The 14,289-nt window shown below is 41.1% G+C and overlaps 1 protein-coding gene across 1 annotated transcript in view; it reads left to right on the top strand.

The window, feature by feature from the left end:
- tenm4 (teneurin transmembrane protein 4) overlaps positions 1 to 14,289 on the top strand; it is a 154,341-nt gene that overhangs the window by 107,870 nt on the left and 32,182 nt on the right. The window contains 8 exon segments of the mRNA XM_022189084.2: positions 1,740 to 1,859; positions 5,231 to 5,492; positions 6,876 to 7,143; positions 7,247 to 7,390; positions 9,995 to 10,244; positions 10,655 to 10,675; positions 14,008 to 14,033; positions 14,036 to 14,239. Coding sequence (XP_022044776.2) covers positions 1,740 to 1,859; positions 5,231 to 5,492; positions 6,876 to 7,143; positions 7,247 to 7,390; positions 9,995 to 10,244; positions 10,655 to 10,675; positions 14,008 to 14,033; positions 14,036 to 14,239 — 1,295 coding nt within the window.

Raw genomic sequence — 14,289 nt, 5'->3', positions numbered from 1 at the left:
AGGTGTCAGTAAGTCCTTCCTAACCCATCCTTCTCGTCTAGACTAAGCCTTGTAATCCATAGTCCTGAAAGAATGTAAACCAGAGAGTGCAGGGGCTTCACCTGTTTATTTTTCTCTACATGTCCTCCATTGCCCACTGCGGATGATGTATGATAAAGTGGAGGTTGGAGATACTGCAAAGCTCCTTTCCACTTTTGTGAATCCCCTTGGACTCGTGAAATCTCGCATAGAGGGGAAGTTTCCGCGATGAATTCTTCATGCTTCCTTCGCTGCTCTTTCTTTCTCTTGTATTTGATGTCAATATTTAAATCATTTGTCTTGACAGCGAGGAATCATCTTCCCATGTGGTTCACAGAGGCAGGAAGGAGATAGTTCCAATTTCACAGCTCCATCTGAAGAAAATGTGGATGATTGCCTCTTCAAACAAGACTCTAAAATAAACTATCGCCTTGAATGATTAATCATAGCCAGCCAGGCCAGTGCTCAGTTAACTTCAGCAGAAATTCTATGTAAATCCATCTGGATAGATCTTTGGGTACAAGCCCGCAGATTCGCAACAGTATCTCCTTGCTTGTTTACAGTGCAGTAGTGACCAGCCAAGGTCTTCTGAAGGAGACCTGGCCTAATTAACATAAAACTGGGTTCCTGGGGACTAGGATAGTGTGGGGTGAATGATCTTGCCTCTGGTAAGGACATGTTGAGGGCAGCTACTAACACGCTAGTGTTAATTGTTTCCAGTGCATGGCAGTGTTTAAGACCCAAATGTATTAAAAATAGCCATGGTCTAATGACGAAGTGGCAGTAAGGCATTTGTTAGGGGACCAGTTTTTTTGCAAACGACGACAGAAACTATGGCTGACCATGAGTTGGGCCTTGATAATGACGAGGGCGGGCGTCGACGAGGGAGATGTGATACAGCAAGGTCCAAACTCATCAGTTCAGTAAGATTAGGAGGTGAATTTGGATGACTTCCCACTATTGATTGGTGGGGACTGATGATCAGATCTAATTTATGCAGCTTCTGGAGACCTGATGTCAGTCTGGAAATCTGTTGAGGTCTTGATAATCAGCCAAGCAAGTCTTGCAATCTGCAGTCCTATTATTTCCCTCTCTTGCATTCTGTAATGGAAAAGATAAATCCTCTTTTTTTAATTAGAGCAAAAGCAAAGTAAAGCTTCCTTATCTCATTATCCTACGATTCTGGATAGAAAAACCCTCAGAGACATCCTAGGAGGTGTAGGTTTGCTCTGTTTCAGTTATGGCTGTTTCATTTTATTGTGTACAGTATTTCTTTTTGATAACATCCGCACTCCCTACTCCACTGATCTTGTGAATTTCTGTAGCTGGAAGGAAGAAATGCTATGCTTTAGATTTCTATTACTGCTGTGTACATTGAATCACCAATAGGTACACCTGTGCAATACGGTGCAATCCAATATCCTAACCCTAATCCTACAAGAGATATTTCTTTGTCAAACTTAGAATTGACAGAATTCAACATTTTCAGGGTTGTTGATTCACCTCTACAGTGCTTTTTGACTATTTGTGATGTTATGTTAGACTACTTGTATGTTTTTATTCATTTCTATTTGCATATTTGAGGGAGAACAACAGTATACAATTGTCATTATATTAAAAAACACACACAATATAATGTAAATAATGTAGGTCCATTGTTTTTCTTTTGTCTTTGGTCTAAAAGTGTTTCATTATTGCTGGTTTTTCTCACTCCTGTACAGCCATGCTTGTGTCATTCGTGGGCAAGTAGTGACCTCAGATGGAACGCCGTTAGTTGGAGTTAACATCAGTTTCATCAACAACCCATCATACGGTTACACAATCACCAGGCAAGATGGAAGGTAAGAGTCTGCTTGTTTTTTTTTAGATATATCACCACACATGCAGCAAGAAACAAGTGATGCAACACAGAGCCACTAATCACTACCTAAATATATTGTACAGAGATGTGACAATGATATTTATATTATCGTCAAATGCTGAGTTTTAGCTGAATCCTAATGAAGGGAGGAAGAAACACAGTTGCCACAGCAAACTGTGCCGGCATTGATCTGCTTTGTGCTTTCATTTGGTCCAATTTTGGAGTTCTCGGCTCAATTCCCAGAGAAATCAAACAAAGCCCTTCTGGTACACTCATAAGTTATGCTTCAGTAGCAGCAGGGAGGGGAAAGAATAAAATATGCCAATTCAAAGCATCTCGCAGGAGCTGTAAAACATAGTGCGAATGGACATTCCTTATATAACAATGGAAAATTTAGACAGATAAGTGACACATTGTGGTTTAAATCACAGATTAGCAAGTTATTTGCGTTGCATATTCTCTCTTAATATAAATGTGCCTTCTATAGTAATCTATACTAATGTGTGGATGGATTATTTCCACTGTCTTCCTTCCCAAAAAGCCAGAAACTTAAACTCATTGTCCAGAGTCTCGTTCTTTCACCACTAGAACCTCTTTGGAGAAAGATAAATTGTGATGTGTTCTCCATTAGCTAGTGGAAAAAGTTCTCTGTGTGGCTTTCTTTGAGCAACTCTGTTCAAACTGCTTTGGCATTTGTTAGAGTTTCTCAGAGAAATCCACACAAAAACCTCAGACTGATTTCAATGTGTTGCTTGGAGTGAAAGAGAAAGACCTCAGAGGGAAAGAAAAACTAATAATTTAGTTTTCTTTTCTTGAGTATAGTTTTTGGATCTGATTTCACAAGCTTGCAGTACACACCCACAACCTCCAATATGCTGCTATCTCTCATAGTAGTCAGTGACAGTGAGACCTTGTGGCAAGCCAAGCCCCTCTATCACAGTGCAGCATGAATTGGTGTTTGCTCTCCAAGCCCCACTTCTTCCTGACACTTTTATCAGTCACTGACACTCTAAAGGCCCACATGTTTGCCGCCGGTTTGATCTTGATCATCCCTGCTTCCCCTCATTCCTTCCATCTGCCTGTCGTCCTCCTCCTCTTCTTCCTTTTGCAAAAATCTCTCATTTCAACCTCATCATCTTCACCTTCTTCGCTTATTTCATCTGCTCTCCATCCCGTCACGCCTTCCCTCCTCTAATCTCCCGCTGCCCTTAAGCCTTTCCTTTCTGGGCACTACTCTTTGACTTATTTCCTGTGCTTTCCTCAAGACCAGGTCTCATGTCCTTTCTACTGCACTGACTTCCCTCATCTCTATCATTTTCCCATTTATGCGTGTCCCATTTTTCTTATGCATCACTCAGTTTTTTTTTTCTTTGCGACCCTCTATACTCTTTTCTCCCTTCCAGCATATGTGTAAACACTACTCCATCTCCCAGGTTCCCCTGTAAACATGCCCAGTCTCCTGCAACTCCCCTGCAATCACTGTAAACAGGCTCAGTGCAGCGTGAAATCAGAAATGCACCTGTTCAGCCACTTAGAAATGGGAAAGCTGTCTCAACTCATTTTTATGATGTGTTCTTTATTGTCCAAGGGCTTAGTTTTTGAAATTACCTTTTCCACTATCTTGGAAAGTTGTCTGGCCTAAACAAAAAAGGTTAGTTTAGTTACTTTACAGCTGTGTAGCCATTTTCTGATCGGCTGAGCAATGAGACAGAGCCTTTCCCTTTTATGCTTTTCTCCAATAATGAGTAAAATGCCGACATGGCTTTTAGCTCATTACATTATTAGGTGCTTGCAGAGACTTCTGTAGAGGCCATGATATATATGCACGAAAAGTTCTGTGTACACAGGACTACTTGGAAGTTTGTCCGAGGCATTTCACTTGGATTTATTATATTTTTATGTTTTTATGTCCTCATTCATTCTTACCAAGTTTTTGCTGTGCCCTTGACTTACTTTCACATCAGGTAGATATCATCCAGTTCATTATAAATATACATTGGTTGGCAAATGATTGTGTATAATTTATATGAGACATGCCAAATTCATTGGCAAGGTTAACTCTCTGAGCTTGATGTATTTCCTGAGGGCACAAGCAAGCAAGGCTGTTGTAGGTAACTTAATAAGTTTTGTCACATGGCTTAAGGCCGTTGTCGTGATTGATAAGAGCCAGCGAATCCCCTCATTGATTGGCTGCACTGCCCATGGATATCTGTCCAGAAGTGTTTTGAGTCTCCTTAGCCTGAGCCTGCCAGGTGTCATGCAAATTGGCTGCATTCCTACTGACAGATCACGGCTGCACATGAGTAGCACTGTAACAGCTCTGCTCTACAGCCTCTGGCCTGCTGGAGAAGCTTGCTAGGCTCATACCCAGCCAAGGGCAAAGCACCAAGGGCGGAACAAGCCGTTGTTTATCACCATAGCCAATCAGATGTTTACCCTCAAGGGAAGTCGGACTGAGCAGATTCTTTATATAGTAGCTTGAACCAAGAGGGAGACTGCCTAGTTTAGAGGTCACTATTTGGACCTGCTTCCTTACCTGTAATTTGGAAAAGCTGCTTCCCGTGCGAGGATGCGGCCCTGTCCCAGGGGTCTGTAGGTGACCAGGTGCTAATTGGCTCTTAGAGAGAAATGACAAGAGCTGCAGAAGTCCACTGCAGGTGCAGGCCTTCTGTTGTCACCATGCAGCAGCAAGAGATGATGACTTTGCCAAAGTGCAGCCTGTTTACTGAGACACACTCAGGTCAGATCAGAGGCAGAAGCCCTTTAATGCAACAGCAGATGGGATTGCATTGCAGAGCTTTTAGACTGATGTTAGAGTGGACAGCCTTCGTCCAAGGGATCAATAAAGAAGTGGCGGCTGCCTCCATCCTGCAGCACAAACCTCCCTCCCTCACATATAAATGTGAGCACATGAGCAGTGCATTGCACACACATATATGGTTGAAACAGTGCAGCCTGAAATCTGCTATTTTACACTGTTCAAATAAAATATTCAGATTACAATATTGAAGAAATGTGCTTTCAATATTGTGATCAATAATCCTATTGTATTTTCAGCTTTTGTGGGCCTGAAAGATAACGCTAAAAATAAACAGCGCTGTTTCCTTAAAGACTTCAGTTATTAAAAGATGAATTTATTACAGTATGCCTGTTATAGCAACACTCAGAAAATGCAAAGTATTTATTATATTTACAATTAAATGTGGCATGGTTTAATCCTCAACACAAAAATAATTACAAGCATTGCTATTGTGAATTTTTGCTGTATTTATTTTTACAAAATGCAGAATTCATCTTCAGAGTATGTGAATTCAATCATCCTCTCTGACACTGTGCACGTCTGTTTTCCAGTTTTGACTTGGTGACCAATGGGGGTATTGCCATAGCCCTGCGCTTTGAGCGCGCTCCATTCATCACCCAGGAGCACACTCTGTGGTTGCCATGGGGACGTTTCTTTGTCATGGATACCATCGTCATGCGGCATGAGGAAAATGACATCCCTAGCTGTGACCTCAGCAGCTTTACCAGGCCCATTCCCGTGGTGTCCCCAGCTCCGCTCACTGCATTTGCTGGCACCTGCGCTGAAAGGGGGACCGTCGTACCTGAAATCCAGGTGACAATCCGCCCCCCACCCTCTTTTCTCTCCCTCAGGTTATAATCTAGATGGGTCTCTAATGCAAGTGATTCATGACAAACAGCTGGAAGAGCCTCTGAAGACTATTCATCAAGTACAAGTGTAATAGCAACTCTGTCTCGTGGCAGTGCTGTGATTTTATCTCTCTAGTTTAGTTTGCAGAATTCCTGCAATTTACAATGTGCATTGTGCTGTCTTGCTGCAGAGGGATGATTATACCTTGCACACAGAAATCAATCTGAACATTTTGGGTAGTAGTCTCCCACATTAAGTGTACAAGTACCACTGGAAAATATTTGCTCCGACATTTTACAACAATATCTATAATTATCTATATTTTATTGTCGGTCTTCATGTGTTTATGTCTTGTTGGGCTTCTGTGTGCAGCTGAATCTGTAGCTAGTCTATGTCTAGCAGGCATCTCTGTGCCCTTCTCTCATTACTTTACCTCCCAGTTTGCTACATAAGATTGATGGCATATCAGTGAATTTAGTACGCGGTTCAGTCTATTTATAGCAGCTTTGTCTTTGCTATTCCTTGAGCTCCAAGAGCAGCATACAGGGCCATCATTCCATTTACTCTTGTAAAGAAGGATTCTCATCAGTTAAGCACAAATAGCTGCTCTCTAGGAACGTTTAAAAATAAATATATCATAAATGACATGTCCTCTGACCAATGTCGCTTTGAGTAGCTGATTTAATTGTTAGTCTACATCTTGTTTCATACTTTGGAGACAAACTGCAAGAGGTGATTTAATTATACTAGAGAGAAATTGGTCAACCAAACCAGTGCTGTCGACCCTTGATCCTAAATGTCAGCGCTGTACAATCTATTAGTGCTGACCTACTGCTGTATCATCAAGAGGTTACAAGTCTGACCTCAGTAGAAATTTCCTAAGGCAAAGACGTCGTCTCTTACTAAACTAAGTTTTATTACTCTATATATTATTCGATTGTGCAGACTCTGTGCTCAAGGACACCCTTATGATTCCATTGTCATATGGATTGCAGGGAAGACTATTTTCCTAATGAAAGACTTGCTATTATTAAATCAGTTATGAAAAATACTCAATGGAGTGCTTAATGAAGAAATTCTTCATCTAGTGCCATGTAACACATGAGCATAATTGTCCTCTAACTAGTGTTTCAAATATCCCCTTGGGTCTATAGTTTTGGTTGGAGGAAACGTTATGAAAAATACTGACCAAGGTTGTAATAGCCACTGAAAAATAGACTGACAAGTTGATAATCTGTGTGAAAAAAATAGCACACAATCGCATGTTTTTAATCCTCACTGAACCACTCAGCTGCTATTAAGATTTGTGTCTTCTTGTCATTAATAGGTTTTATTTTTTGTCCATAGTCTCTGCAGGAGGACATCCCTATACCGGGGACCGAAATGAAGCTGAGCTATTTAAGCAGCAGGACCGCAGGTTACAAATCGCTGCTGAGGGTGACCCTCACCCACTCCACAATCCCTTTCAATTTGATGAAGGTTCACCTCATGGTGGCTGTGGAGGGCAGGCTGTTCAGAAAGTGGTTTCCTGCAGCCCCAAACCTCTCCTATGACTTTGTGTGGGACAAGACTGATGTCTACAGCCAGAAGGTCTATGGCTTGTCTGAAGCTTTTGGTAAGTCATGCAGTAAATTGAATGAAAATGCACATGTTTGCTTGTTTTATCCAGAACAAATATGGTTCTCTACAGCTAGTTTTATCTTTGCGTTTTTCTTTAGTTTCAGTGGGTTTTGAGTATGAGTCATGTCCGGACCTCATTCTATGGGAGAAGAGGACTGCTGTTCTACAGGGATACGAAACCATTGCCTCCAAACTGGGAGGTTGGACTGTAGACAAGCACCATGCTTTAAATATCCAGAGTGGTGAGTCAACTAGTAATCCCTTTATTGAATTCCTCTTCGTAGCATCTTGTTCATTAAAACACCTACACAAAGGATGATTTTATACCACAAAATGTATTCATTTTCACACTCACATTATTAATATGTGTCACCACGGTTGGCATTATACTTGATTTGCAAATTTACTTAAGTTATGTCCCCAATTAAATACAAAACAGCACAATGCGGGTCATTATTGTACAGTAAAATAGGGGGAAATTGCAAATGTGAAAACAATTATTTCATTTGACTTACATCGGGAATGAGCATCTCATTTAACAAGCAGTTTCATTAAATTAAATGTCATCGGGACTCGACAACAGATTTTGTGGAGTAGAAGTTTGCCTCTACTTACTACATTTTGCATATTTTGTTTTGAATGTGCCAGAATGGTAGCTAAGTGCCACATGTCCACCCTGAGATCAGGCTTTTAATGTAACACTAAACTGCTACTCTCACTCTCACTCTTCCACTCTGAGGCTTTTTTTCCCCATACAACTGTGTCATGTACACTTAGATAGAGCTGACTTTTTTATTACTGCCATCCATTTTTAGGTGAGGGGGGTCAATTTTCTTATTGCTAGCGAATTACTCCTGAAAGGCAGCAGTAGGAATAACTTTGGGCAGCACCTGTCACTAGCTAGGCTTCACAGTCTGTTTGTGTCTGCAAGGGCTCATCAGAGGAGATGAGGCATACTTGAAAAGTGCTCAGGAAGGTGGCACTTTGATCTGTCACACTAAACCTGCTGAGTCTGAATGTGGTTGTCCAGAGGAGGGAGAGAGCTGCTCCTTGCCCCATCACCACCACCGGCATTGTCACTTCCTCCACGCCCTCCCCCCTTTGGCACCTCCATGTCTTGTTCATGCCCAGCGTTTTTAGAATCATCCCTAATTTAATTGCTGTCAGACTGCTACTCCCAGCAGCAGCAGTCCCTAAGATTAAATCACGTCCCAGGAAGGCGATGCTTGGCTGATCGCTTCTGATAGACCAAATGTTGTGCTGCTCACAGAACCCAGGTCACCAAGCACCGTCAGAAGCAGAAAAACTACCACAGACATGCAGATGCTGAATTTCAAATATGATTACATTGATTGGGCGGCAGGAGCATCTTTGCATTTGCATATTTGACAATTTTCCAAGATTAGATTGGCAATACTAATGTAAAAAAACAAGAAGAAGAGGCATAGCGTGCATGAGTGTGTGTTTGCATATCTGAATGCCTGCACATGAACTGTACTCCTGCTGCTCTATTTTTGCTCGCTCCAAAGCCGTTGAAGGTAGAGAGGCAGGCACAATGTGAGTGTGACTCAATTTATTTATTTTTTTTGTGATTGTGCTTGTGTGGTAATTTTCTAGCTCCAAGACATTCCACTTGTGCCAACGGGTTCTTGGTCCCCATTTTGCCGTGAAATTGTGCCTGTGTTTTCATCCGCTAAGACAACTTCTTATTGCAAACACAGGAGCAATTTCCGTGGCTTCCGTTAATGGAGGTACAAATACAACCCTGTTTAAAATCACATCCGATGCCTGTCTGTTTGTTGACCTACACTTAATTTGAACCAAACAGGAACTTGCAGAATTAAAGCGCTAGAATAGCCTCAGTTTACCAAGTTCCCATTGTTCACATGTTGGTAAATTATTGCCTACTTAACCAACCAGTGAAAGCATAATAACATACATTTAGCATCCCATTTTTATCCTTTCACTTGCCCCTACACATCATTACATATTTACATATCAAGCAGCGTGGTTATCTTAATAATTATAATAATTAAATCTTTTGGAATTTACAAATACCTCTTTGCATATTAACACACCGGATTGGAAATCAGTTCTCTATAGATTCCAAGTGGTTTTGCAAATTGCTGGAGGTGTAGATGGTGCCATCCCAGTGAGTCTTCACCTTTGGTTTTTATCTAACTTGAAACTCCAAACTGTATTTCATGTGTATAATCAAATAAGGATTTCTGTTGTGTAAATTGGGAGCTGTTATCTAATGCAGTGATGTAAATTGGATAAACAATTTCCAGGTGTGTAATTAATATATGCACATAAATAAATCTAAATCCAGCTGAGTGCAGTCTTTGTCATCACCTTTGGTAAAAGTACTGTCACCACTTACTAATAATGGGAACTCATTTGATATTTCTGTAAAATTGTATACCAACTAACATTCTTGAAATTTTCTCTTTAAATAGGTTTGTACTGATCATTTTACGGGAACAGAATTTTTCAGTCGTACTAAGACACAAATTCAACTTGAAATGAAACATCAGCTGCCATTGGTAACATATTTTGGGCGCTCTATGTTCATTATTAGGGTCCTGTGTAATTATGCTAAAAGGGTTTTTGTGAAGAAAAAGCTGGCCTGGATGCATTTCCCTGGCTCATTTGATAACTTTCATAGAAGACTGGGAAAGCTGATTTAAGTGCCTGTTCATTAAGTCCACCTCCAACCAAAATTGCAAAAATTTGCCAATATTAATTGGCCATATTGCTTTGTTCTTGCAAAATAGGGCTTTTCAACTCTGCTCAGCCCAAATAAGTTGCAGGTGTTACTTGTTTCTTTCCTGTTCCCTCATTAGGTATTCTTCATATGGGCAACGGAGAGAATGTCTTCATCTCCCAGCAGCCTCCTGTAATCGGCAGCGTGATGGGGAATGGGCGCAGGCGCAGCATTTCCTGCCCCAGCTGTAATGGCCTCGCCGACGGAAACAAGCTGATGGCCCCCGTGGCTCTGGCTTGTGGCTCAGATGGAAGTCTGTACGTGGGCGACTTCAACTATGTGAGGAGGATTTTCACCACAGGAAATGTCACCAGCGTCCTGGAGCTCAGGTAACAAAGGAGTTGCCTGCTAACATTCGCTCAGGACCGTGAGCTCAGATGGGCTTGCACACAGGTCATAAACCAGCGAGGCTGATTGAGATAGACGGAATTGCCCTAAAGGCAAAAGATTGATGGTCCTGCCTCTCTCATTCACCTGTATCAGCTGGAGTTTGGTCCTCATAGGGACTGAAAAGGATGTAATGGGGTCTTAACAGAAGACGTCCCAGAAAGCATTCCTTTCTTTGTTAATGTCAGCAAAGTGAGCTTTGAGCAGATTGAAAAAATACACATATATTTTGTCATGATTATCTTCCAACTAATTATTTCCTTCTTTTTTTTAACTCTGTCTGCTTGCAACTAACCTTTCTCTTCTTTCTCTTCCTCTTCCTTTTTGTGCTGCTTTTGGCAAACTTTGACAGAAATAAAGACTTCAGGCATAGGTAAGCCATACAGCGTTTGCTTGAAATAATATAGGAAAGGATAAAGCCCAAATACCTGGTGTCAAAATGACCTTTTGAGTCTGTTTCAGACATGCACCTTTGGGCATTGAACACAGACTGCATAATTTTAACTTTTATAAAGGGGTAGATTTAATGGTTTATTAACTATGCCTCCTGATTTTACTTAATCTCCGTATTCAGAGCCGTGCTTTGATCTTTACATGTGATTGCAAAGAGAATATATGGCTGATTATCCTAGTAGAGACTATGCTTTTCCTGAGAGTTGACAGTTGAGTCAGACAGCATTGTCAGACGCACTACAACTGATGTTATTGCCCGAGACATTTGTAAGACATTAAGCACATTTTGTATTCTGCTTTTTAAAGTACCCCTCTAATTAATTCCACAGAATGATTTGTGTAATTGTAAATTGTTAATGAATACCAACATTCCAGAGTGGACCGGTTTTGCCTGACAGTTGTTAATGTAATTCTGTAGTCATTAGGAGAGTGTAGTTTATGGTGTGTTTGAAGCAAATCATATTAGAAAGCTAAAAAAATACAGATACAAATATAAATAATGTGAGGATTATCTGCACTAGATGTTACATATTCAGAAATGATTGCAGAATTAGACTGAATATAAGAAGCTTCATAAGGACTTTAGGTACCTAGCAAGGTGAGCCTCCCGAAATGGCAACTCAGTGTAGATTTTATCAGTGACTTAAGATACAGAGACTTCATTTTCTATGACAGGAAGCAGTGAGGGGAATCTCTGTGTGCTGTCTTTAGGTACCATGTCTTTGACAAAATGCTGCTGATTGATTTTCTATCACAGGGTCATGACTTTAGCCGGGAAACACGCAGTCAAAGTGAGCATGAAAAACCTCGTGATGCTGGTCATTGGCTTTTGTTTTCAAGAATGACCGTAATACCAAAACACTGCGAATCTTCCTGTTTCCTCTCTGTCTGCAACTAGCTACATGCTAATTTTTTTTCTCATCCTTCATTCCTCAAATGTCTTCATGCATAACAGAAATGTTTTTATGCTTTTTCATGCACTAACTTACCCATCCCGTACACACTCATGCTCCGTTTGGTAGAGCAAGACTAAAGAAACGTCAAAGCCCTATCCCTTTGGTCTCAGTGCTCCAAACACATTTGCATATTAAAAAGGAGATTTATCCAGGAAAACACAGCATGTGTCTGTATAAAACGGGTGGCTGCCTCCTGTTCATGTGTGAGCTAGCGATAGGAGTGGGAGGTGGGTGATCTCACTGCAATGCTCATTGACCCCCTGGTAAGGATGTCCCCGTCCGCATGCAGCAAAATCCAATTATCTTCTACAAACTAGATGTTGTCAGTGAATATAGATGGAGTATGTGGCCATAGCTCAAGGTCAGGGAATAACATCCCATAGTTTCAAACACTATGGGGGACCATCACTGTTCTACATGCAACTAAGAGCTGATAAGGTATCAGCTGATTGCACATGGCAGATAGAATGCAGAGCAGAATCCAGTTATTGAGATTTGCCACGGACCTACTCTACGACAGAAGTCATTTGTTCAATTCAGTCTATTGTACCTGTACATGTACTGTAGCAAATCAGTCAGCCTGGTCAGTGGACTGATTGTGACATATGTGCCCGAGGTGTAGTACCCTGTCATCACTGATTCACTGAAGGTCGATTGTCATTTAAAATTATGTACCAGAGATGACAATCCCACGGACCCGCTTGTCTTTCTTCTTGTTGTGTTTTTAAAATGTGGGCTTTGGCACTGTCATGCTGACCTTAAGCCTTAAAGGAACCCTCAAGGTTACAGTTGAAATACTGTCCTAATCCACTTTGAATGACACCCTGCTGACAGGTTTTTCCATAATGCTTATCAGTTCTGGCAGAAGTGTGCTCCATCCTGCCCTGATAACTCTGGTCATCTTTGAGGTGGCACCAGCCACGACATTGCTGGATGGGATACTATTTCCAAGCATACTCAATTTACAGCGAGTTATACTGAACAACCAGCAAATATTTGCATTTGTTCACTTAATAACAAATTAAATGATTGAGTTAATCACATTGTTATTGATAAATTATGTGACAATGAATGACTTAACTAATAAAACTAGTTAGAAGCGATCAGTCAGATGGCACTTGTAGAGAAAAGACTTTTAATCCAAGTACTGCTGTCTTCAAGGAAGCACAGACAACACTGCAAAGTCACTTTCAAACTGAAATCAGTCCTGCCTAGAGTCTCTGGTATCCAGCAGGGTATAGGAAAGTGTCACTGGACTTAGGTGTTTTTAGTTGCAATCTGTCATGCTGTGATTTCTCAGAGTGCATTATAAGCAGAAGCGGATTTTTAATGGAAATAGTTCCCTGTGTTGCTTCATTTGTACTGCTATGGATTCGTGTACAGCTGTCTTTGTTTTCTGTGTTCTCTGACACCTATCCTGACTAGAGTACACCAATAGATTGCATGCATTCCGCCTCAGCAGGACTGGTTATATTTGGTTCTATTGTCTGTCTGTCAGGTTGGGCAACCTCCTGTGGATATGAAGGATTACTTTGTTGACTTGGCTGGGAATTTAATAGGATATTTCTCTGCACTGGAATATCTGCCTGATGGATGCATAATGTGTTTGGATTGCTGCTTCAGCTATGCATTTGTGTATTTTTTTTTTCTGGAAAAAAAAGAAAAGTCCCATGGGAAATGGAAAACATACTTGTTTGTAGTTCTTCTAGCATAAACCAGGCCACTGCCATTGTGTGGATAGTTTCATATCATTGTTTGCTGATGATATCACAGGAATTTCTCGGGTCGGTAATGGGATAGTAATTAGGATTTCTGTCAAAGGAGCCAGTGTTCCCCAGTGAGACCCACTAGACCGTCATTTCTCTTTGTTTTCCTAATTCTGCATCTCAGTCAACATTACCATTGTTTGGCTAACGTGAAAGAGCTCCGTATGTATGCATTTACAGTATTTTTCACAGATTGTCCTCTACATATATATCTACAGACACATATTCGGATGAGTGGCATTCCCAGGCTCTTTTCACAACAGGGAGCTCTAACTAAGCTGACTGTATTGTATATGAGTTCTAAGCTCCACCATTATGTCATGTTTAATCTCATTTTATTTTTCCATGTTTAATCTCATTCTATTTTTCTTTTTCCATGTCCTGGGTTTAAACTATAATTGTGCCCAATTGACTCTCTAAATGGCTTTTGAATCCATTTTAATTGTATTACACAATGTTCTTATTGAAAGTGCTGTAGCCCTTCTAGCTTTATTGACTTGAGCCTCTTCCTCTCTTTTCCTTTCACTCAGCAACAGCCCCGCTCATAAGTACTACCTGGCACCAGTCCGGTGAACAGCGCCGTGTACCTTTCGGACACCAGCAGCAGGAAGGTGTTCAAGGTGAAATCCCTAAATGTTGTGAAAGATGTGGCCAAGAACCTGGAGCTGGTGGCAGGCACTGGTGACCAGTGTCTCCCATACGATGACACTCGCTGTGGGGATGGAGGAAAGGCTGTTGAGGCCACTCTCACTAACCCCAGAGGTAATGCACAAACTGTATTATAATAAATGCAGTATTAAGTGTTTTAAAAC

This window comes from Acanthochromis polyacanthus, chromosome 13 (genome assembly GCF_021347895.1).
Source record: "Acanthochromis polyacanthus isolate Apoly-LR-REF ecotype Palm Island chromosome 13, KAUST_Apoly_ChrSc, whole genome shotgun sequence".
NCBI classification, from domain to species: domain Eukaryota; kingdom Metazoa; phylum Chordata; class Actinopteri; family Pomacentridae; genus Acanthochromis; species Acanthochromis polyacanthus.
This window is presented reverse-complemented; position numbering and strand designations above follow the sequence as displayed.